The 27,094-nt window shown below is 36.7% G+C and overlaps 1 protein-coding gene across 1 annotated transcript in view; it reads right to left on the bottom strand.

The window, feature by feature from the left end:
- naaladl2 (N-acetylated alpha-linked acidic dipeptidase like 2) overlaps positions 1-27,094 on the bottom strand; it is a 188,751-nt gene that overhangs the window by 41,390 nt on the left and 120,267 nt on the right. Inside the window, exons 6-10 of the mRNA XM_018757073.2 lie at positions 23,522-23,672; positions 12,682-12,825; positions 9,314-9,406; positions 7,641-7,846; positions 6,524-6,652 (exon numbers count right to left, since the gene is read on the bottom strand). Coding sequence (XP_018612589.2) covers positions 6,524-6,652; positions 7,641-7,846; positions 9,314-9,406; positions 12,682-12,825; positions 23,522-23,672 — 723 coding nt within the window. The remainder of the gene's footprint in view (positions 1-6,523; positions 6,653-7,640; positions 7,847-9,313; positions 9,407-12,681; positions 12,826-23,521; positions 23,673-27,094) is intronic.

Below are 27,094 nucleotides of genomic sequence, written 5' to 3'. Positions count from 1 at the left end.
AGCACACCTTCCTCTGCCAAGAGGGAACCGTCTGGGTATGAAGTGTGCTCTCATTGTCAAGAATGAAAGAAAATCAAGGAGAAGCATGGCATCAAGAATCGATCCCGGCAAAAAAGCAAACACCAAGACAGTGCCGTGACAGATCAGCTTCCCAGTTTCACAGCAGATGTGACACAACAATACCATGTTTGAAGCATGTGTGCCCAGTAGACTGAAGACAGCAAAGATGTCTGCCAAATTGGGGGATTTGAAATGAGATCAAGCAAGAGCTAAAAAACATATCAGAACTAATAACAGCAAAAACAGAAACCTAACACCACTGGTCAGGACCTGTGCTGTTGCAGCATGGAAGACTCAGTGCATGGATAGAATTACTGGAAGATTAAATATGACTGAAGTTACTGCATAGTAAATGAGAATGAAGAAATTGCGATTTAAGATGGAAACCATTGCATAATTCAACTTTAAACAGACACAGACATTAACATTGATTAAACAGGCTTAATGAAGCCTTTAACATTTCACCTGAGAAAAAATTCAATTTCACTGATGACTGCAGTGAAATAGCAACACAAAAGTTGCATGACTGACGTCAACGTTTTAGTCATGCAACTGGTATGGTACTTTAGGTATTAAGTAAAATGGTAAGGCAACAAAATAAAACAAACTCAAATCTTTTTTTTTTTGAATACCTTCATGCCTAAAATACATCCATCTGAGTTGTGGGGGACAAGAGTAGTCTCATCAAATACCCCCCCACATGATTTTAGAAGCATTTCTTCGAATCTGCGAGGGTAGAATTTGGATTTTGTATGCCATGACAGCTATGCAGTGTGAGACATTTATATTCATTCATCAGCCAATTTTTTTCCAAGACCACATGCAATGATTATTACCTACTAATTACATGACATGTCATCTAAGGTGACGTACAATGATAAATACACTATAATAAACTCCATATACCCATTCATAAATCTATACAGCAGAGTAACTTAACACATGCAAACACACACACACTTGTGCACAGGTAACAAAAGCACAACAGTAAACAGCATACGTGTGTTCACATCACAGTTGTACTGTAACCACAAATGTTTAACTGAAGGTTACTGGTGTTCCAGCATAACTGAAAGGCTAGCTTCCATTATCTACGATCCCTGCATTGCATTAATTCATAAGAAATAAGGAATGCTCTCCTCTATACCTCTGCTCAACATAAGACAGAGCACCTGCCTGCTATCATATGGTGATGTAGTGTAATTCCTTTGTCGAACTAACCTTGATGTTTCCTTCCATGCGTTCTTTGAAGTGGAGAATATATTTCTATATTACCTGGGTCCAATAAAGTATCATTAGGCTATTTAACTATTCATTTATAATGGACGGATGGATATGCTGTCGTGTGAAGTCCAACTTTTAGTGAGAATTTGCTTGGTTTCCAGTGCTGGTTTGCCAGGACGTTCCTCCACACCTTGTGACTACCACAAGGAAAAACATGAGAACTCTGCATACCATGAGCCTCAAAGCCATGCCCACCAAGCAGCTCAGCTTTACCCATGTCCCCATTGATTTATGAAGCAAAGTTGAAAAAAGTACTCATCAGTGAGTCAAAGATATTGCTACTGTCAATTAAAAAAAAGTATTATTTTTTAAAACAATATTATTTAAACAATGTAAGACAACACCCTGCATACTGAGCCATTGCTGTAGCTTTTTTTAATTTTTTTATTTTTTTTTTTTAAAAAATAACAAGCGCCATTAACATTGCGCTTACATTAGTAGTAAAATCTGACCCATCACTATAATGCTTTACAGTTTTAAAACATTTTGAGACTATTTCAATGAGGATAGTCATCACTACATAAGTAAAATTATACTCATGCATCTTCAGGGATATCACTCAAACATAAGCTTTTAATGCATACTTCCATCCAATACGCACGTACTGTACAGAACAACATAAAAATTGAGTGTATTGTAGTGTTCAGTAATCCTGTATTATGCCCTCAGTTTAAAATAGAATGAATCACTTGCATAGCTACAACAATGCCCAATTAAATGATGAAAAGACTTTCTATTTATTTTGTATGCTAGGCCATGTAATCCCTAAAGAAGTATCTGTTTTAATATAATTGGTTCCCAAGCACCCATTCCAAATACATCAATGCTGTGGCTTCCCAGCTTTGCAGACAGCTGGAAAGAAAGATAAGTGGAAAATATTACCACTGTCTTACAAATGTGATTTATTACATGACTAAAGTGCCTTAAAATATTGAGACTGCTGAGACTACCTGGTACCTCTCAGAAGCGATACTCCAAAAGATGAATTCCATAACTGCTGTGATTCAACGACCAGCTCCTCGGGAGCAGAATATACAATGAGGGACAGTGACACACTGTACTACTATAAGCTGCTGCCTCTAAGCCAGCCTGGATTCACTAATGTCATCAAGTTCAAGCCTAAAGCAAGTTGTTTAAAATACTGAGGCCAAAAGAAAAAAATCTACAGCAATTCACGTTTACTAGAAATGATTTCTTGATGAAACTGGAAAAAATGGCAGCTCAGCTGCAAACATTGCTTGGAAATATCAGGTATTTTGTGTAAAAGGAAATAATGTTGATGTTTATCAAGTCTGTTTACTGTTGTTAAAATTTTATACTGTACAAAGTTCTGGCTGAGTTCAAGAACACCAGCTAGTATTTATAGTTTAAACTCACCATTTATCTACACCTCCATTACTCACCTATAGTCATGAGCCTTAGACTGTGACCAAAAGAACAAGACTGCAAATATAATGAGCAGAACTAAGGTGCTTACACAGCGTCAAAGCGCTGTACTTATGGGACAGGTTGAAGAACTCAATGATCGGGAGCCCTCAGAACAGCACATATGGTGTGCCAAAGTAACAGAACCCAGTTGAGGTAGTTCATTGATCTAGCTAGAATGTCCCCTCTGTAGAGGGACAACCAGCCATAGAGGTTGCATCTCTTGTCTGGGCTGGAGGCACCTAGAGATCGCCCAGAAACAGTTAGATGTTTTTGACATGAATAGGGAAGACCTGCACTACTTTGTTAACATTATAATCCTCAAGATGGTAAGTTGTTCTGAAAAAGGATGGATGGATGGATGGATGGCCTGAAATACCGTGAGTTGTATGGTGCTTTGGAGAAAACGGTCTTCAATTAATGTGCACATTAAGTAGTAAAAACACTGAAACAGGCCTGTCCATTTACCATTATTGGACAGTGAACAAAAATACATTAATCCATATATAGTGAGAAGCACTTTATGATACTATCCATCAAAAAATATTTTTCTTTCCAGATGTTTCAGATTCCATCTCTATCCTCCAGGTTCACATAACTGAAGATCACTTATCAGGTTCAAACACGTACCATCTTTGATATGATTTGCGTTCATTTAATTAAATGCTAATAAGGTCAGTTATTGTATTATAACCTTGGATCTGATAGTGCTATTACCAGCAGTAATTATATATTATCAAGAGAATAGGATAGGGATAAATTAAGAAGTAAAATGGGTTGTATAAAATTCTTGTTACTATGCAACAAGGTTCAGAGCCAATGTCTTGGAATTAAAAAAGCAATCTCACTGAAAAACACATCTGCTACATTCCCAAGATGAAGAAGAAAATCTTGCCACTGTGAACTATACTGTAGGTCATATCAGAAATAATATGCAACAATAATTTGGTGAAAGCGTTAACAAACAGACAATTATGCAGATCATGCTAACAGATAATTTCAAGAATGTTCGCAGCTGCTTCCATGTTAACTAAGAGATGGAGTTTTAGCTCATGCAAACAGCAGAGACAGAGACTCACATTATTGCCTATTTGCTGAAATATAAATCACAATGTTACTGAATGGTGGAAAGTTGAAAGAATAAAAGACTAGTAAGAACGTTTAAAAATTATCAGTAAATTGAAGACTTTCTTTACCTGTACCGAATTGAGCACAGTTCCCGTTAATGCACATATTTGATAACCCAGAAGAGATGGTAATTTAATGGGAATAAAAATTAGATGTGATATTTTTAGTTCCAATGAGAAAGAACTAAGTAGTATCAGAAGCCAAAATATTTTTTCACATTTTCAGTGGTGGCTTCCATGCATTTATTTTTGTCTTTCTTCTCAGACACTCAGTTTTCAACGTAACCAGAGGAGAAGTGAAATTCACCACAAGACTGAAAAAATTAGAAATGAGGTTGCTCAAGATGCTCAAAAAATAAAAACACTGTTCAAAAATATTCAAACCATGTATATTGTGCATACTTTTTTTTTTTTTTTTTATCTAGAGGTACAACTGCCTTACACAAATTGTTCAAAGTGGAAAAAATAGAAAACTGAATGGGAAAGTTAGTAATTCTTTTGTATGAAATTGAAATGCAGTCTGAAAAATGTAAACTCAATGACTATTTATTTGAGCTCTGCCTCTAAATTGGCATCAGCTATTAAAAATCTACGGTGTGACTATAGATGTAAATTCACACTGCCACATTGATCCAAACACAGACAATTTCAGAAGGCCCAATTTCAAAACATGACAAACACATGTTTGTCACACTTTCACTGCCAATTTACCACTTGTGGTGACTGGAAAAAAAACTGTAGTCCAACTATAGCATACACTATTCAATAGAGAAAACAAAAACCATCCCAAAAATAGAAATTATTCAGTATCTACTATTCAGTTTATACTTGCCTGTATTTTAGTTCCCATCCCATGTTTTCGTGCTTTTACATGTATAGGGAAAAGACCAAAAAAAAAAAAATTCAACCCGTGAGAGTCCTCATGTGTATTCAGTCAAAATTCATTCAGATTTGTTCAAAGCTCAGAACAATTTACCTACAGTATTTATTTTGTGAAAATGTGCCCATAATTTAAGCTGTAAAATAGCATCAGTTTCATGATGAATACGCATACACACGGGGAATTATGAAGCTACTTGGATTTTGATTATAATTTCTCAGCGGAGTTTTCGCTCATACAAACAGTGGAGGCCAAGACTGACTTTATTATTACCAAATGTCACAGGTGGACTGGCATTTAGGCTAATTGCTAACCTAATTAAGTTTGGTTATTGCTTTGGAGGAAACGATAGAGGCTTATATGATTTCCACGATTCCTTTCATCCTTTGCGCCATACAGAATGCTGCTGAGAGTGAGAGTCCTGTGCTCCAAACACAGTGGAAACAGTTAAACGCTAACCTTTCCAACATTTCTCACAGACATCTGTTATGTAAGTTAACTGCAGGGTAGGAAAAAGTAAAATGAATGACATTACACGATACTGTCTTCCGTTAATGGATCCCCCCCAAAATAATCTTATGAGCTTTACATTTTGCCTTTTAATACAGTTGAGCATTGTATTGAGGCAGGGTTTTTTCAAAATAGCCTATTGTAGCACTTTTCTTTGGAAGCCTTATAAATGCTTTTTAGGCAATGAACATTTTACTTCAAGCATCATGAATCAGAACTGGCTAAACCATTAACATGTTTCCCCATATATACCCATATGTTATGGGCATGTTAAATCTTGTACTGTTTTTCTAATATACACTGCTTATGTTATTTTGAATGATGTATTCAAATTTTGCTTGCAGTTTGTTTGGTGAAAATAATAATGAAAAAAAAGAAATAATTTGACTTTATTAAAATTTGATTGCATTGTTGAAACTTTTTAGAATTTCGTGCTCATATGCAAAGCTGTTTTGAGTTGCGTGTGTACGGTTGCAGTAACAAATAGAGGCCAATAAAAGCGTCACTATTTTTGTCTTTTTTTCAGTTAACATTTTCTTCAAATTGTAAATGAATCCAAAAGTTAAAGATGTGTTATTTTAAAGGTGTTACTTTTTAAGGTTTGCTGATGGATAACGAATATGTAGAGATATTTGTGGGAATTCTGTGTGTATTGAATCCCCATGAACATAAAGGATGTACCGTATCGCCAAAAAAAAAAAATCTTACCTGATTATGTGGGTGGACAGGCTTAAGGAATGATTGTATGTCACATTTAAATAATTAAATATATTTAAAAATTAAAGTGCAATAGCACAAGTGAGACCACAGAGTGCTCGACTGTAGCTGAGAACGTAGGTTAGGGCTACTTCCCACAATGCAATGCACCTCACTTTCACACAGGTGACAGTTTTCAAATGTGGTCTCAATTTATCGCACTGAACTGAATGTTTGCGGGTCAAGACCAGATGTTGCAGATTGGGTACATGAAAATCCGGACTGATAAATGATAAGTGGTTACAATAAGCACGGACCACATTACTGAGAAACCAGGGGATCGGAAGAGCAATTTATGAGGGATGAGTGGATCTATATAATTGGAGTTTTAAAGCGAGTACCCCATGATACTATAAAACCTGGAACAGCTTCAGTTTGAAAGCACAGGTTTGATGAGCTATAATGTTAACCTATGAACTGAAATGGAAGCAAACTATTGACAACAAGAATAACACCTAAAAACAAAGCAGATCAGCATTACCTTATGGATGTCTGACACCAACTGCAGTAGAGATGGTGAGGCCACGGAATGCAAGGGCCCTTTGCCACTGACAGGATGGTGTAGACTTATGTAGGCAACGGCGTTGCTCTGCAGTACCACCTGGTTCTCCTGCCACAATATAACAGCAGGCTCAGCTTTCCCTTCTACATCAGAACTAACTGAGAATAGCAAGTCCTGTGTTAAATGATAGAACAGCACCCTCATGGGGTACTGACATCACCTTCAAACATCCAGTTCTTAATCCACATACATGTATATACTTTGGTGTATTTCAATCTTACATATAAAAACATTACTTTTTACAATATCAGACAATCTATATTGATACATAAAACTATTAATCAAGTTTAAAAAAGGAAAATGCCTGTGCATTCAAATATTAAGATATGTTCAATAATAATTAATAGTAATATAGTAGTTCATCAATATAGTAATATAATTCAGAAAAAAAAACACCTTTGTGTAGCGCATGTAACAATTCTATGTTAAAATTTATACATTCGGGAAACACTTCTATTCAGAATCACAAGAATAGTCAAGACTTATATTTTAAAGTAGATTCTGCATGCCCATGTAAATCATTATTTGAACTATTTCATGCAAATCTGCAGTAATGCAGTTTGATTTCATGTACCAAATTGCATGAATCCAAAAGGAAAACTAAAAAAAATCCTTTAACATCACAAAATTGGATGCCCTTGAATTTCATTACTCACCACAATGCTTCTGATTGCATTTTAAAGACCTCCTGCAACTGAATGCCAGAGCTGTGCTGTCAACTTATAAACCAAAGTCACTGTCTTCCATCTGTCTGCTCTGATTTACACGGCTTGTTGGCTGTGTTTGAAAGTTTAATATTTAAAGAGCAATTTTTTTTTGCACAGTATGAAGGTGTGTGCATGCCTACTGCGTCCTGAAATTTATGCTAAAGATTCTAATGTTTTTTCAATATACTGCTTATGCTGAACATGTATTCTAGAACACTTTTTGATACCTCTAGTGTATGAAGTATTGGCAAAAAAATGGATTATTCACTATTTCAGTAGGAATGAAAGCACAGAGGGGGACAGAAAAATATTGAACGGTCTAAATTTACCTCTCCCCACTCAAAGGAGCCAATATTGCCGAATTCAGATCCTCCCCACGAACAGAAAACAGTGGTACGGTCCGGCTGCCAACCTTTCCTGGCTTGTATGGTCAAGGAGGTAATGATCTGGGTCATGACAGCAGCGCCACCGCTCCACTCATTCATAGCATCCCCAAGCCAGCTGCCATGGCGACCACCCACCAGCACATATCGATCTGCACACAGAGGGAAGAACACTCACAATATGCATACAAGAAGCAGTAAAGCTCAACAAAAAAAGGGGAGGGGGGTGTAAATGGAAGAGATAAAGAAAAAACGATGTGCCACTTATAGATCCATAACTCGTTTTACATACAGACAGACTGAGGAAGAGAAATACTAATAAGTATGTGTAGGGTTTGCTAAAGTATAATTAAATTGCCATTGTTTAAAAAAGTAAAGGAAACTTTGTGTGACACAAAAACTGCATTTTCTCTGCAGTTATTAGAAGGGTTCTGTCAAGGAAAAATACTTTAAATTTTCCTTTTCAGCGTTCAGGGATCCTGGTAGGTACTGAGGTTTTGAGAGTGGGGGGGAAAAAAAAGCACTGACAAATGATTTCTTGATCAAAAGCAAGTAGACACTAAATTTAACATCTGGGAAACTTTCTTTTTCAATTTGTGGCACATATTATATGCTTTAGTGCTAAATTATGACAGGCTGAGATGAGACTCAAATATTAAACTGCAAATTTAAAGTATTATAAGCACCCTGGCATTACGAAAAAAGATTAAAGGGGGACTTACTAGAGATTACATCATGTGCAAATCAAAGGAGCTAAGCTGGACGGCAATTATAATGGTAATTAAAACATTTTATGGTTCTAAAAAAAATTAGCATTTGCTTAGCTGTGACAGCTATTGTTCTAAGGGGGGAACTTTGTTATGAGATTTTTTCTTCTTCTTTTTCTTCTTCTTTCCATCTCACTTAAGCCTAAATTTTAAAGTTTGAAAAACTATGGTAGTAAGGGGTAGCTCTTTCACTGATGATACTCAGCGCTGGCTAACATCGAAACATGCAAAAATAATTGCTTTATGAAAAAATATACTGGCTTTTCACCTTATGAAATCAACTGGGCCCAGATGTTCCTCAATTGGTTTGTAAATCCAGCTACTTCTACCACTAAACTGCAGGCAGCAACATCTGAAAACGCCAACATCCCCTGATTCATTTGTTAGATTCTGTAAAAAATCTTGAAAATACACAAATAAAAATAGTGTGTGCAATTTTGTGACATTTTGTTAACTCTGAGTTACATTTAAAAAAAAAAAAAAAAAAAAAGTTTCCACAAACCTCTATTCAGTACGATTCATCCCATAAACAATACAACACTTGCCTCCTTGTTACTGATCACAGAAGTCAAAAGCATAAGACACCAGCTCTGAACACTCTGGAAGTGTGTTGAAATCGATCCCACCCTGTAATTCTGTTTGGTTGCATTTTATTTCCCCCTTTTGGTTATATAGGCTACACATACATTTTATGAACCCCCTATAGGATTAAATATAAATATACTGGAAAATGCTGCCATCTTTGAAAATTCTCCACTTGAGTGTTTGTAACACAAAGAACTCATGCAATGTGTTACATTACTTTGACAAATTTTCCTTCTTTTTGTTCTGGCTATAATAAAGGCTGCTTACCAGGATTCGTTGCCCCTTTCAAGTATCCTATGACATTGTGGATTGTCTTGTATGAGGTCTTTGTCCCAATGGTTAATACAATGGTCTTTCTAACTGTAAAAGAAACAGACTTAAATATTAAAACTAATAATACTTTTGATAACAACAGAACATGAACAAAATGCAAACATAGCAAAGTATGTGCAATGCTTTCACACAATATCAAACATTCAATGTGCAAAGTAAGCCAGATCCTGTTGGAATCCCCTTAGTACTATTCTCCAAGGAGATGCACTTGGGTTTGTGATTTGGTAGCTCAATTTCCTCATCAAGACAGTGTCAGTGAATAGCACATGGGTACTTCACAGGTTTAAGGCAATACCAACTTGAAAATTCCATTTTAAGATTGCACCACCCATGAGCAGATGTTCTGTGCTTGGGGTGAGCAAACCTTCCTTTTTATTAGCTTGCTTGGAAGTATGAACATCACAAAGAAATAAAGATGAGCTACCTGTGAAGGAATAAGGCATAGACACAAATAGCAGGTTACTGCCATGCCCTGAAGGGTCATCACAAATATGGGGTTCTTTCAAATGTTTACATTTGAGAAAACATTGCACTCCCATTACTCAGTACGAGATTATACAATACAACAAACACACAAGGAAACAAACAAATAAAGTGGCGATAAAAACATTTTCAGTTCATGATCCATTGCCCTTCATCTCCATAGTCAGAAATATTCCTCACTTGGAGCAAAAATTTATCCAGTAAGATGTGCAGTAAGTTAAGCTATTGAAACTAAGCTTTCCCCCCCCCCCCTTTTTACAAATAAATAAATAAATAAATAAAAAAAACAAACTGGTAGTTCTCATTATTGCCATACATAGAAACTTAATGCATATAGCTAGGTGCATTACACTCACTTTTATGTTGTCAGGGACAGTTCTTTTTTTTAAGACAACACTACACATCAGTATTGGGATTTCAAAAGAAATATAAGTGGTGAGACTTTCAGTAGAAAAACTTTTTTCCCATCCATTGAAAACAGTCTATATTTAAAATACATGTTAGAGATGACTTAACATGGAATTTATATGAGTTTATAATGGGTACTACTGGTTTGCTTAAGCACATTAAAGTACATATTTTTGGACAAGTACAAGAGACAAAGAACTGTCAGAGAAGATGACACAAACTCAGATCAATGAGCTCAGATGCAAAAGCCTTTAAAAGCCTCTGCAAAAAAGACAGAAGAAAAACAACGGATATTTTATTCCAAAGCCATAACTTATTTTCAGAAACACAGACTTAAATATTAAAACTATCATTCAGTTTTTAAAATGCCATGTTTATGCCTTATATATGTTTGCTAGCACATTCTCAACTTTTGACTTAATTATGTAAAGCAGCAATCTGGGCTAGAAGGGCAGCTTTGTTTTAACAAAGAAAGAAAGAAAGAAAGAAAAGGAGGGACTGAAGTGAACCTGTGAACCGTTTTATACATATGGTCTTTCACTAATGACAAAATTCTAACAAACTCTTTAAAAACCCTCTTGAAGCTGCTACTCTCCTGCTTAATCTAGTCACTTCATGCCAGCTGATTCATCAATCAATAAATCCTCTCCTTGAACAGTTTTTATAATTCTATTTATCATTCTATTTCTTACACCACAGAAGCCTAGAACTGCCACAAATGGCTAGAAGACACAAGATTTAGCAAAGGCATGAGTAAACTGCTTTCTTTTCAACTTAGAAAGAAATGCTCCCTCACCCTAAACAGCTTTTTTTTTGTAAACATTTTTTAAAATATTCCTTACAGTTTGTTCACACAAAGTTGGGATAAAATGCAAAACCACTCTTTTTGTCACTTAGACTCAAACTTATCATTGCTTTTGAAGGCAAAGCTCAGACTAAACCTTCTGCCCACAAAGAAGATGGCAGCCAGTATTTATCAAGTAAAAAGGCTCATATGTCTAGTATATTGTTATACGTGGTGGCTTATGTTTTTACTGATTTGATACAGCTGAGTTTTGGAAATGGAAATACTTAGTGTCACCCATGATCCAGTGCATTAGCTCAGGGAAAACTAGGCAGCCAAGACTAGTGCTGTTGGAACCAAACATGTCTCTCATTGATTGGAATCAGCACTCATAAACAGACCTTATTGCAGAGTGCTAATAAAACAGCCACAAGAAAGATCAGTTAATTCACCAGCTTGCAGTTCCATATCAACTTGTAGTTGTGCTAGTTTATTCACGCATAAATATTGCAAGCAGTCCAAAAACATTGGTGTCCTGGGTGTACATTTTGAAGTGGCTGTGTTCACTGAGTAATGCATCAGAAAGACTGAAAAAAAATAAAATAAAAGCACGGGTATTATTCAAACTGCTTCATGCTGCTTTGAAACGTATCTGCCAAGCGCGTGAAACTTAGGAATCATTACTATTTAGAGCAGTAAAAAACATACTAAAAGCACACTGCAGGACTTTTCATTTGCCTTCTCACTCTCAGACCCAACTTACTTAGAGGAACTTAAACTATGAACGCATGGCAGTGCAGCAGGTAGTGCTGGTGTCTCACAGCATCTGAACAATGGAACCGGACATGGGTTCGATATCCCTTCAGTCTGTGTGGAGTTTCCACAGATCTGGCAGGGATGGGTGATTATTGTGGGGAGTTAGTTCACAGTAGTCTGTTGAACATTCTAAGTCTCCTTGGATAAAAATAAACCTTAAACACTATGTAATAACAATCCCTTTGGAGAAAACAATCTGCTAAATGTATAACATTTACACTCTGCTTCGTAAAGACAAGACATGAAACTTCTTAGATATGTGGGAGACATATTTAAAACAGCATTTCAAAGATTTAATTAAACTCAAAGCGTACTTCTCTGACTGATGTGTGAGAAGGGTCAACCATGAAGTGGTGTCGGGACCACTGTAATTCACACAAATTTTACTGTCCATTTTGTGGGACATTCGGAGTGTGGAGCATAAATCAAGATAGTAATTTGCATGCAAGACGCCTTAACCCTAATTTCAAAGTGGCGTTGAGCCATCGTTTTCTAACACTTAGTTACCTTTCCCTTTACATTATGCGTGATTATATCGTATTCAGGTGAGTTACAGGGAGCCAAAGGTTGCCCAGAAACTGTCACATTTATCTTCCCTCCATTGAAAATGGAATTTCACCTTTGAACTGTGATATCACACTGGGTATAAGTGCAGTGTTATCAAGCAGCCGACTGCAGACTGTCTACAGCTCCGAGACTGAGGTGTCACTGCCGACCCGAATGCAAATGAGCCTTGGGGGGAGAGGCGGAAAGGGACCAATTCCCAACCGGACCTTGCAATGTGACCCATTAATGGATCTAAGCCCAGTACCTTGTGTAGCTGGTGCAGCCAGTGGGATGCAGTGGCCTTTCTTCAGGAATTCCGGAAGAGAAAGAAGCTCCCTGGCCAGGGAGGCCGAGATCGGCTGCACGAGCAGTGAAGTCAGGTCAGCCCGTAGCTCCCGGTAACTTCCAGCTGTAGAAAAAAAGCAGAGAAATGCCTTAGGTGTCATTTCCCACATCGAAATCCACAAAAAGATATGTTGAGAAAGGAAAATGTCACCTTCAAAAACAAATGACATAAGCCTCAAATAATTGTGACTGAATGATGTTCTCAATGCTTTGAGACTGCTAGATCTGCCTAAAATACAAAGCCTTTAAAAATGGTTCACACATGGCATTAAGATATACTGTCTGTGTGTGTGTGTGTGTGTGTGTGTGTGTGTGTGTAAGAAATGATGTATTTCTAATTTGAAACGAAGGGCAGTACTAACATCTACTTCTTGCACAGCAGACTAAATCTTGGAGACACTTGCAAAGTGACACCAATACTTAGCTCCTGTGTACCACTGAGCATTTCAGCTGAAAAATGCTCCGTTGACTCTTCTTCATTAAAACCGAGAACCCTGAGCCTAGACCTACTTCAGAAATCTATTATTTAGTGGTTTAATTTTCCATTGTCACTACTCTAGTTGAGTTATGGGTTTCATTGTCAGCTGCAAAGAGTGTAAATGTTCTTTGGTCAATATGCCAATATTTGGGATATGCAACAAAATGGATTTTAAAAAAAAAGGCTATCTGAATGTGAGTTTTATATACTTGCATCATTTTGCAAAATGAACCAAAACAGAACTTTTGTCTTTGCAAGTAGTTCTGTCAGTAGATATATCAACACCAAAGGAAAGATTAAGGATGTTCCAAACTGCTAAATAAGGTGAAAAATTAAGCCAAATCCACATTTCACTTTTTTCTTAAATTTGTACAGCAAAATATTGCTCAGAAATTTCAGTTATTACAAACGATAAAATAACCGGTTTTGTGCTAACAGCATATTATTGCACCCCTTAAGCCATTCTCAAGACCATTCACTATAGTGTACTGCTTCTTAAGCATAGCTGACAAACAAGACATTGAATTTTGAATACCACTCATGCATAATTCTTGAATCCTAGAATGTAAGGGTGAGTCTTTATACTTAGACACAGAAAACTGAAATGGAAATAATTATCATGACAGTTAAAAAGTATTTCAATCAGAAAAGCACAAGCAATTGTATCATACAAATACGAAGTAAAAATGTTTTTGCCAATTTTGGACTCTACAAATTAAGCTTAATGTGCCCTTAAGAAAAGTAAAAAGGACAATTATAAAAGTGAAAGTTCTAAAAGAAGAATGTTTTTTTGAACACCTCTCCCCATGCCCTTCCTTTCTAGGTGCCCTATATGAATTTGGGAACACTGTTAGTACATACAGAATGCATTATTAAAAAAAAAAAAAAAAAAAAAAAAAAAAAAAAACTATGGAAATATCACCATGAAAGGGATACAGCCAGCAGTTTACTGGAACTGGGAACATGTTTAGTTCTTCCATATTAATTTATTATCTCACAGGAGGTTGCTTTCACACCTCATGAAACCAATATCATCAACAGGGATGATTTATTTTTTTCTGAAATCTTTACATACAGCCCATCTTTTGTCTTCCACTGCTATTCATGGTGTGTGTGCGCTGCATGCTATACTCAAGGAATTCATTTTGCCACATTTCATTAGCACTATATTCATCTAGTTCTTTTACCAGGCATTTTATGCAGAAGAAAAACTTTTTTTCACATCAGTGCCACAGAGCTGGCTTTGTACGAATGTTTAGAGAGCAGCAGCTCATTAATATACTTTATGTATGGCATCATGGATCTACTGAATGCCGGGGGATTCTCTACGGGATCAATTTAGATATTCAAGAGTGAATTCATTGTAGATGCCATAGGTTGCATGTTCATGTCATGTTCTCCCCATCCTTGGATAATCCCTCACTCCCAGAAGTGGGTATGTCAGGAACTATCCATATGGTACAATGGTACAAGCAAACCTTTCAGGAAAGTCTTCAAAAATAGAAAACAGGAAAAGGAAATACTTTAGTAATAACATTATATTACACTGACAAAGTATCTATAAAACTTGGATTAAAAATTTCACCTACTTTTACCCTATGACACTCATTGTTTGCAGAAAGGGGATCTGCATAATGAAAATTCTATGCAGTTTCGTGTAGTAAAGGAAAATAGCTGAATTTTTGCATGTTATATGGCAGATTACCATTAATAGATGCATGTGTTGGAAACAATAGGTAGATTGACCTCACAGGGTTAGTACAATATACTGTACAATACGCTGCATGTACTATTTTGAAATGAAAATAAGGGGGTGCTGTGAAATTATTATTTTTTTTAAATTATACAATATATAATGAGAGGGGTGGGAACGATTTCAAACAAGCATCATTGTTTCCCCAACACTTGAACAGTGTTCGATATGACAATAAAAACGTGACCCAACAGCACGACTGCTAACCACAAAAGCTTAACACATACAGTACATTACGCTCAATGATTTTTGCATAAACATATTATTTTTAATGCAATAACATTCTTCAATTGACTAAATGAGATAATTTCAGGACACTGGGGGGTGTGACATATCATCCATTGTATAAACCCAGTTCACATTGTTTATCTCCAAATGATTACTGTGTAATAATTACTTTCCCAAATATGATGACTGCATAATCACTACAAATATATTGAAAGCAATGCATTGTTTTAGTCATTTCTGAGCAACTTTGTGTCTCAACAAATTTGACAGCATTACATATATTTTGCAGCGTATAAAAAGGTGATCCTTACCTAATGGCAATGTCTTACATTCAGACCTGTGCAGCTGAAAAAATCTATTAGTGTTAAAAAGTTGAAATACAGCACAAAACTAAGATTCTGTAAATATTTATTTATTCATTTATTTTAAATAGAGAATGTAAGCAGTCTGAAGTACACTTTTAGATGCTTGTTACAGCTCAACTTTGTGCAAACTTAACTCACAGGGACAGGACACGAACAGAAGATTTTTTTTTTTTCCATCAGCACAATAATATACTGTTGCAGCTCTGATTAAAGTGACAATCATTTAGTTTGGAATTGTTAAGACTGTACTTCTCTTATTGTAAATGTATTTTTAATTCAGTGCAACACTGCACATCTCTTCATTTGTTATTCCTTTCATGTACCTTTGATGCTGGGTGGAGGCATCCTCAACGCTGCTTTTGTCTGAGGCTCGATTAACATCCGAAATATAATAAACTACAAAGACCGCAAATAAATAAAATTGACTGTCTTGGTAGCTGAAAAGCACTTGAATAAATTCATCTAAAACCTTTTCGGTACTGTCCTCTTCACTTAGAAGACTGTGGAAGAGTAAGAGAAAAAGAAAGAGCAGGAAAAAAGTATAGTGATGGACTTGCATGCTGTCCAGAGTGCATCTCACGTTATTCCCTTCGCTTCCCAGGACCCTAGCTGGATAACAGGTTATTAAAAATAGATGGATGGATGGCTGAGTTGTAGTTCAGAGTTTTCTTCACCATCCCAGCTGCACAGAGCTCAGACAACAGCATATCAACTAGAAGCTGTGAGGAAACCCGAGTGCTCATATTGAGAACAAAGAGACTCAGAAGTGAGTCTGACTAAGAACCACAGCTCTGTGAGGCAACAGCGCTCCTCCGGGTAGCGAGCACAAAACTGTTACTTAACGGTAACATGAACTTTCGAGATGTTGCCCATTTCCAAAATACAAATTTAATTACATGAGAAATATGCAGTGTAAAAATTTGCCCAACAGATGATTTATGGAAAATAATTACATTATTTTCACATAGCCTAATCCCCAACAATTAAATGTTAATTATGGCATATAGGCATTCATTAAACATATTAGCGAAGCATCAAATTAAATGCATAGTTTCTACATTGAAGCCGGAACATGTCATGACATGATTTCCGCCCCCGCCCCCCACCCCCCGAGTCTCCCTGCCTCCAACGCCTTTTCTATCTGTGATAAGGAGTAGAAGAAATTTTCAGAAACTGTTGTCTATCCTGCAGGGAAGTGTATCTAGGGTAAAACAGTGTTGTAAGCTTTTTGACCAACAGCACCACTTTCACAATATCCCAGGGAGCTGCTAAGCAGTGTCATTTTGTTACCACGGGTAAGAATATACGAAACAATGACAACGATGGACGTATTTACGCGAGCCTCTCTGTTGGATATCCATTTCTAGTTTACAAGTTTTGAGTGAATAAACACATTTAGCCAGGCTGAAGAGCAGCACCACAGAAGAAGAAAAATAAATAAATAAAAATAATAATCACAAGTCTAGTGAACAAGCTGCATGAGAGTGGCACAACATTTGCTCTGGGATTTGGCTCCAGGTCGAGAAAATGACCTCCTATTAAGTGAAGCTCACCTCGATATATTGGTTCGCGGAACAAATGTACCCTGTGGATGTGCCTGCACAGCATGATATTATCAGCAGTACTTTGGCTGTTTCGAGACCGGTCACTCTCACCCTCTCTCACAAACACACAAACATATTTAAACGCAGGAAAAACTTTATTAAAGGCCATATTCCTTTTTAAAACTTTGAATTACCTTATTCTGTCCCTTAACAGTAGTAATAATAATAATTCTAAATAATGCAGGATAAGCAAATAAGCAAATTGTTTTTGACAGAGATAAATTACTTCACTCCTTTAGGTCAAAGACACGAGACTTAATCAATGAAATGAGGCGCTAATTGAACTGATAATGACTTTGGCTTTGCTACATCAAACATGCACTCCTAAATTAAAACCCTCACCTTAATATCATCCTTGTCTTTTATTGATAACATACAATTACTAAATATATGCACAAAGTGTAGAAAGAATCAAGAAGGCAGACAGACTCGGACATAGGTGGGCACAATTGTGATTCTTAACTTCTAACTTCTTAATACATATATGCCTATTACACAGTCTTGGGATAAAATTAAATGTCTTGCATGGGATGGCCAACTAACAGCTCCAATGCATTCATGACCTGCAACGTAATGGGGAAGACCACTGATAAAATGTAGAAATCAGTTAGGTTTCAACATTAAAGATGCCTTTTATACACTTATTGTTGGATTTATGAAAGTGCAATTGGTCATAATTTCTGGGCTATACCTGTCAGTGGTAATTATCTATTTTGCACAAAAACTAGGATACAACTAATATCATTAATCATTTTACATCATTTTATAGTGGTTGAGGCTAATGCTAATACTCCAGGAAAACATCCAAAGATTTACAGGCAAGTCTCGTCTGAGTCAACGTCAAACAGCATGAGTCAGCCATCTGAAAGGTACTGCGCAACTTTGCCCTACATGCGAGGTCTCAGAAAAGAATAGAGATTTTTTCCAGAGAACACCAGCTGAAGATCGGGATTAGCAATGTTCTCTGGAGGGATGAGACAAACGTAGTACTCCTATTATGATTTATTATTAAGATCAGATCATGAATTTAGAAGCCACTCACCGCTCCATGCCAGATGTCTAAGAACAGCCTTTGACCAAAAGAACCTCATATCAACTGTGAAGCAAGGTGGTGGAAGCATTATGGTTTTGGGCTGCTTTTCTAACTCAGGGCCTGGTCAGCTTGCCATCATTGAGTCAACTATGAATTCCATATTGCCCCAAAGAGTGTTTGGGGAGATTGTGAGGCCATCTGTCGAAGTTGAAGGTGAACTGCAAATTATCCTTGCAACAAGACAATGACCTAAAACACTCAAGCAAATCCATCAAAGAATGACTCAAAAATGTAGGGTCAGGGAGTCAAAACCAAGATGTCAACCCCATATAAAAGATGGAGGGAGGACTTCAAGTAAAAGTTGAAGTAGGTAGTACATGCAAGGAAGTCCTCAAACTCCCCACAGGTTAGTGCTGTAAGAAGACTGGGCAAACATTTCTCCACACCAACATAAGAGACAGATGAAGAAATGCCTACAAGAACTGATTTCTCCAAAAGAGGGCAACACCAGCTATTAAAGAAGGGGTGAACTTATTTTTCCACATAGAGAGAGTTGTATTTCTGTTTTTTTTTTTTTTTTGAATAAATGACTGCAATTAATAATTGCAATTCCTTTATCAATGTTGTTGAATTGTCAAATATTCATACAAGTAAACCTCCTGAAAAAGCAATACCTTTTCATGGGGTGGACAGTTTTTACAGCACAGAATTTCAATAAAAACTATTCATTCAAAGTCCCTTGCTGGTGTTTCATATTCAATTCACTCTTGGCTTTTTCCTCCCTGCCCCCCCCCCCCTTTAAGAAAGTTTGGTTTGTGTGCCACTTAAACAACAGTGTTCCTTAAAGCCTTTTTTTTTCTGGAGAGCTCAAAAATGAGTTTGAATTTCATATTTATTCATCTCTTGTAGAAAGATTGACTTTACTAAAAAGAGGTATTTTCAGCTGTTCACTAGTTGATATAATTGTCAATATGGTTGCATCGTTGGTTACATACAATGTATCAAAACCAAGAAAACATTTACACTCCATAGACTCCAAAAGGGATGATAAAAGACAAAAAAACAAACTTCCAAAGTAGTTCCACAGTAACATTTTTATATATACTGTGTATATGTGTGTGTGTACATATATATAATATATATATGTACACACACACATATATAACACACATACCCACACTCACTCACTCAGTGTGGACAATGTAGTTCTGTTTCATTGCTTGTTTTAGCTGCTAAATTCTGTCTCATATTTAAGACCTGTTACCTTTTGGAATTTTATTTTAGAATAATTACCATGCAGTAGGGTAGTGTTCCCCTGAGTTTGAATACGACTCAGTATATGTCTGTTTTTATTCTAATTTTTAGGAAAATTATATTATGTAATTAACCTGCATGAAAAGTTTTTTTTAATGCATTTCACTCCTTATAAAATTCTGAACAGAAGAAAAAAAAATAAAATGAAATGGTATAAAATATTTACAGATTATGTAAAGTACTACTTTCTTTGATATAAAGCAGGAAATGCATGAACTGAATCATATAAGTCTTTTTGGATGAACTGAGATCATTCACTAACTTCCCTATATGTTTTCAACTGAGATTTGGTCTGTGCAAGTTAATTAGGCTTGATGATAAACAGTGTTTAAAACAGATGACACTGTAGCATATTCAAAATATGCAGTGAACTGCTGCAGTGATTTTGCTGAATGACTGAAGTGATTTTAATTTTTTCAGCTTTCCAATCCCTTTCTTAGTGTTCAGAAACAACTAATGAAAAATTTGATTTGGACATAATTTGTACAACGGGGGGAAGGATGTGGTGGTGCAGGGGGCTTGGCCAGGTCCTGCATTCTGGTGGGTCTGGGGTTTGAGTCCTACTTGAGGTGCCTTGGAATGGACTGGCGACCCGTCCTGGGTGTGTCCCCTCCCCCTCCAGCCGTGTGCCCTGTGTTGCCGGGCTAGGCTTTTGAAAACTATGGGTGTAATCGAAAGCAAGAAATGATTTCTGGAAATACCTGAAAAATACCCAAAACCTGATTTGCAAAGTAACTGTCAAACTGACAGAATACATGTATAAAATCAAATAGAGCTTTTAAAACTCTAACATCAATGCATGAAAGAGCTTAAAAATGCAAACGCAGTTTTAAACACTTAATTGTTAAGTATTGTTCCATTAAAAAGGCAATTAAGCCCAAGAAAACCTAACCTACTTTTGAAACACAAAAAAACATGTGTCCTACTGAATTTACAAGGTCTTGCTGTAAACCTTGAAGGCAGAGATTTTCTTTAAATAGAACAGGAATATTGCCCTAGTCTAAATAAAAATGGAATAAGACACAATGGGGTTTATTTATAAAAATAACTGTTAACCTCTGAGGATCTCATAATATATATATTTTTTGAAGGACATGTTTTGGGATTTACATAAGAAACTTGCACCAGTAATAGAGACCATTTTCAGACCTAAATTAATATTACGGGGAGGAAAAAAAAACACCTAGCCCACAATAAAAACATTGCCAATGCCCACGAATCTACATATATTCCTGTGAAAGGCACAACTAGACTGCAACCTTTCTTTTTTTTTTGCTTTACCATTCCTTTTTAATGTGGCTTATGTCCTGCTGTGAATTACACGCAAACAGTTCAATGGACGGGAATAGTGAAATATTTAGTGGCAGTGTCTCTATTCACGGCAGTGTCAAAATAACATTCTTTTCAGGCTAATGTTATAATTGCTCAAGGTGAACAATGTTTATAATCTCTAAAATAACACGTCATGGCATTAGCCTGAACCGCTGTAATAAAACAAAGTAAAATGTGAACATCTATGAACAGAGGTGTTCATTTTTAAATTTGAGCTTAAACAAAAAGAGAAAACATTCTATTAGGTGATGAAACTTTGTATTTCCAGCAGTGACTTTTGCACTCAGTTATTCTACCTCACAGATGGAGATGGGAGGCTTTTGTTCATTAAAGGTTTCAGCACCTATCCCATGGCTGCTGCATATTTAAATAAGTATGCAAATGACTACATTTCTATTCAAAGGCTTCTTTTGGCTTCAACAAGATTCCTAAATAACCCAGGGGACATGATTCTTTCTTTGTGAACAGACCTACCTGTCAGCAACTGGAAATTAACATGTAAAAAATGCTTGGCACTCATATAATTGTGCGTCTTCTCCCTCTGAAAAGGTATAAACGCAATAGGACGTTTGCTAAGGCTATTCTTTTTGCACAGTCACAGACCTTAAATCCCTGTTTATTTCCTGTACAGTCTTACTTCATAGCTCCAATATTTAAAAAGATTTGCAGAGAAAACAGAACCAATGAAGCCTGCTGAGTATTTTAAAGTATGTTATTGCTCAGCATAATTAATATCCCAGTAAATAATCCTCAGCCAATGAATATATATCCCTCTAAAACATCATCGTATATCAAACTGAAACACGTGAATGGCACGTGAATTCCTTATTCTACTGCACGGTCCCAAACTCCCGCATTGCATCACTCTCAATTTGTCCTCGTCAGCATCTGTCGAATCTGTTCACCCCTCATGAAAACCGTCTCTCACGGCAGCTCCTGGTCCAGCCATTCATCTCCCACTTGGGCCAATTTAAGACCGTTCTCACTGACCTCCCACGCACGTGTCACATAACCACACATCTCCAGGTGATCCAGCTGATGATGTGATTCTGCTTACATGAGGATTAAAACATGAGCAAAAGTCAGTGTAGGCTATTTTCTATAGTCTGGGTTCTTTTAAGCAGGAGAACCATTTGAGGATTCCGTATATTTTCAGCAGCCCATGTGACAAATTCACACGCTATGTCATTAACTGCACATCTCAAGCTTTTCATGAATATGCAATCAAAGGCAGAACATGCTGCTAAATAAGTGGTACAAACTTTAAAGCTTTAAAGTAATACATCTACTCACTTGGACACGCAAATGCAATCTATTACATTTCTATCCGTAACACTATTGGTCAAGGAAGTTAACGGGGGGGGGGTTTCACAGTAAGTTACTGAATAAAACACAAGCATGTTTTTGATCTTTCAGAAAGGTGCAGATATGTACACTATTCTATGATTACTCATTAATTATTCACTCGCTATAAATAACTAGTTGTCCCATTTTTGGGGTCGAGGTGATCCAGAGCCTATCCTAAAGGCACTGGGCTACACACTACAAACACACCCGTACACACAGAGCAATTTAGGGTCAACAGTCGACTTGAAACACACCTTTGCACCGTGAGAGGAAACCTATATGAACACAGGGAAAACATGCAAACTCCACACATAGAGTCGTATTTGAACCCAAGCCTGATTGTATAGCCCAAGAGCCCTTTGAGACAGCTACAGTACTGCATGGCAATTATCATGAAATAACATTCCAAAAAGTAAGAGGTAACTCTTAAATATGACACAGAATTTTGCAGCTAAAGAAACAGTAATAAAACAGAACCACATCCTGCAGCTTTGGCTCCAAAAGTGGAATAATGTCTCTCCGAGTGATGTTATGGTGTTTGGAACTGAATGTATTAGAAACAGTTGTCTTTAACTTTCATAGTTTCCTAGGAATTTATTTCCACATAAAGTTTTCATAGGTCTTTGTAAGTCGTTGTGCATCAATTTTTACACAGCACACATTCATATTTAGTAGATACATATTACCGTGTCTGAAATCAATCCCTTAGCAAAGAGATAAAATTTATTACCAACAAACTAGGTAGTTTCTCAGTTCTATTAAACACAACAAAATCAATAATAACTGAGTACTTTATAAGTAATTACACCATTGGCCATGGGGGGCGGGGCTATATAAATGGACCACCGTGTTACTAGACAGGAAATGTTCCTTTAATTTGTCTTCTCACAAGAAGAATGCACTCATAATACACTAAGGAACCCAAGGACACTGCCTTTGATAAACTGTGCATACTGTAACTTTCCCAAACTCCGCTAAATATCTCAAAACTACCGACCAATATTTACATTTTGAATGGCTTACATGCAGTTACAAATGTAAGATACAATACAGGCAACTACTACACCTTTGCTGGTGTTTTACAGATATAATTGTTTATACATGTGAGTTCTCAGTTGACTCCAATCAAGTATGAAAAACTGAATTTACTAAAACCACACTGACTTAAAACAAGAAAGAAAGAGGGGGAGCAAATCAAATAATGGCATCTACCAAAGCTTGTCACATTGCATTTTTCAGAATTATATTACATACTCTCGGCCTTCAATATCTTGTGTTTAAGGCATGCAATTATTTTTTTCCTCACCGATGCTGGGGTACATTGGTGTGGACGGGTCCCCTCCTGGGTTCAGGGTGATGCTGAAGGCTTTACTTTGTAGATCCTCTTGTCTCGGGAGGTCACAGGGGTCAACGTAGGTCAGCACCCCCGCAAACCCTGCCTCAACCAGCAAGGAGAGCTATGAACACAAAGGTCACTTTTGTCAAGCACACCCGTCTAAACCCAAATGTGGTAAGCGTACAAATATGATGACTCACACATGGCATCTGCAAGAAGTACTTAAGGCTCCATTTCTGGTAGCAAGTTATAATAATTCATTGGTCACCTTTTAGGAAAAGTAACTACTAACCAGATTTGGTGAACAAAGACGGAAATGAAGACGTCCTGTAACACTTAACCAAGAGTAACATGCACAGAGTGGAAATCACACATCTAGTGATGGAAGCTCATTCTATATTATGCTTCACCACACACAGGCATAATTGAAATGTCATTAATCAGGCAAGGTATATTATATATTATTAAAGTATATATTATTAAAGTATAAGGATTTTTTTTTTTTTTTAAAGGGGGTGCGGTGGCGCAGTGGGTTGGACCGCAGTCCTGCTCTCCAGTGGGTCTGGGGTTCGAGTCCCGCTTGGGGTGCCTTGCGGCGGACTGGCGTCCCGTCCTAGGTGTGTCCCCTCCCCCTCCGGCCTTACGCCCTGTGTTACCGGGTAGGCTCCGGTTCCCCGTGACCCTGTAAGGGACAAGCGGTTCTGAAAATGTGTGTGTGTGTGTGATTTTTTTTTAAGGTGTAAACCTCATTTTTGTTTGTACCATTGTCCCGGGGAAGCAGCTTTCTCTCAGTCTTCCTTCAAGATGCCAACAGCATGACACCCATGTGTAAAGAACCCTGTTTCTTTTTTTTTTGCCATTTTCAGTAAGCACTCCTACAAGTATCACTTTAGTCATTATGCTCAGTCTAGGGGTTCCAGGTATGACTGGAAATCAACTACAGACACTATACATTAACTAGGAGTTAACAACAATGTGGAAAAGTACACCTATATGATGTGAAAAATTACTACCTAGTCTTCACTGGAAGTCTCTTTGGAGAAAAGCATCTCCTAAATGCATAAATGTAAATATAAAAAATACTGATATATATATATATCACGTATGACGTGTGAAAATATACATATATTTTCACAAGAATGATGTTCCCCTTGAAACCTACAAACACAGCATTAATAGTGATGTAGCAAGCAGACACTGAACTCTTACCTCACTGTAAAACATATTAACGTGACGCTTAGCTGAAGCTTTGTTCAAATAAACTACCTGAAGACATTCGTAAAAGAACAACTCAAAGTAAGTGCGTTGCTTCAGGGTACAACAGCAGTGTTGGGGAAGGGACTGAGTCTGGCAGCCTTTGTGCTACAAGTTCACGTCCTTACCGGGTATCTTACAGGTCCCCGAACAACCCTAATTCCAACCCCCACATCTCCTATCTTGTATACAAATGTTTAAACAGAAAGAAGCAATGACAGCACAGAAACACTTATGGGGATGTCCTAGGCCTGCCTGGATGTTGCCGAAGAACCATTTGGACCCATATACAAGTTAAAATGATGTTAAAGGCAATGGGCTCTCACAGCCAGCAGAGATACCCTTCCCAGATTAAACTCAAGATCATCCCCTCAGTATTGGATAACTATTTAATTCTAATTCTTGGTAACACCTGCATGGAATGGGTATTGCTGGGCATAAAGAGATTACAGAGTGTAATTATATTTTGTATATGTATATACTTTATATATACATATAAAGTTACTTTAGCTCTGTAAACTTATATAAGTTAACATATATATTAAAACAATTTGCAGTATATTGCATTTACAGATACAAAGTGCACGTAAAAGTAAACAATACCAATGTTCTAAAACAATTCTTTAAACATTAATGACACCACAGAAATTAGTGTGAATCATATTTAAATGAGTAATGGAATGGGAAAAGGGGGAAGGTAATGGTTATTTTAACCATACAAGTAGTTAGTTAATTAATTTGGCATGCTTTTCTGTAGGTGTTCAGGGTCACAGGTGACAGCAAGTAAAAGTGAAAGGTAATGTAGATAAAGAGTCCTTTACAGTAATATTTCCTCAGTGTATTGAAATTACAGTCAAGTTGATTGTTCCACGGAGAAATGTACAGATTAGGGGCAAATGTCAGAACCATTTTAAAATCACACTACTGTAACTATGATTTACAACACAGAAAATAACCAGCTCCGAAACAAAATGCAAAATTTCATGTAAGGTAAATCAGAGTAAAAGCAGTGTGGAGTTTGACTCTCTTTAGTTGTACAATGTGACTTTAGTTTGTTCATTTATTTTAAGAGCACTGCCCCAGACGTTCTGTTAACGATACAGCAATTTCATACTTCTCATGCAATTTACAATGATCTGGATTTAATAGAAAAAGATAATAGCTTTTGGGATATGGAACTTATAATGTATAAGAAATTCATATGGGTACAAAAAAACCTGCAGGGTATTTTTCAAGAACCATTACTGGGGCTGCTGACCCACTTTAGGAAACACTGGCCATTTCAATCCTCTGAGTCACTCTTACTAGGACAGGCTCACCTCCAGTGGCTACTGAAAACTTCAGTGACTGGAAGTGTATCACCATCCACAGACATTCCAGTAAATACACACACACAAATAAATAAATAAATAAAATAGAAAGAAAATGTGTGAAAATCAGATGGTTCACTTATCTGCAACTTTTTTTTTTTTTTTTTAAATAAACCACACACACACTTATTTAAAGACAAAAACAGTTACAAAAAAACAGAGAAAAAGAGACATGCATGGGGCATCTTTGCCCTTTTGAATTTAAAGTATCTCCTTTAATCATCCTTCAGCTTCTCCTGAGGATGGTCATAACATAGCCAAATATTTGGTCATTCAAATTTGAAAACCACATGCAGACACTGCAAAAGTACACAGCTGAGATGAGAAAGAAATGCCACGAAGATATTAGAGATCCTTCAAAAACTCAAACGTAAATACAGCAATCAGTTTCGAAGTTCACCCTGGGTTACTAGGATAGGATAATACTTTATTAATTCCTTCAGGGAAATTAAACTAAAAAAACAAGTGATGGTAACAAAATGTTTGTGTGTCACATTTATCAGTATCACATTCTTGTTGAAAACTGAATGTCAATATTGACAAACCTAAATTATTCAGTTGAGCAAAGCTTACCAGTGATTTCACAAACAATTGAAATTTTGTTTGTTTATGCACCAGACACAATAAAAATATAGGTATTTACTTCCCTTTAATCCAACACAGGCATTCTTTGACCACTGAAACCTGGAACAAGTGTACAAATCATTCCATCAGTGTGAAAAAGGTTTAAATTGTACAAGTAATTCAAGGAACAGTTAAAATTATTAATCTGTTGAAAACAGTATCTCAAAGCTTTTTTCTACCACCTCCATTCCTGGATAGGCCTGTTATACTTTTACATATTTCTCATTTTGGATATTATGTGAATTACATTACCAAGAGTACCTCATACTTCTTAAATCTATATCTACTGAGGAAA

This window comes from Scleropages formosus, chromosome 8 (genome assembly GCF_900964775.1).
Source record: "Scleropages formosus chromosome 8, fSclFor1.1, whole genome shotgun sequence".
NCBI classification, from domain to species: domain Eukaryota; kingdom Metazoa; phylum Chordata; class Actinopteri; order Osteoglossiformes; family Osteoglossidae; genus Scleropages; species Scleropages formosus.
Note: the sequence above shows the minus strand (reverse complement) of the source record. Positions and strands in the feature narration are given on the sequence as shown.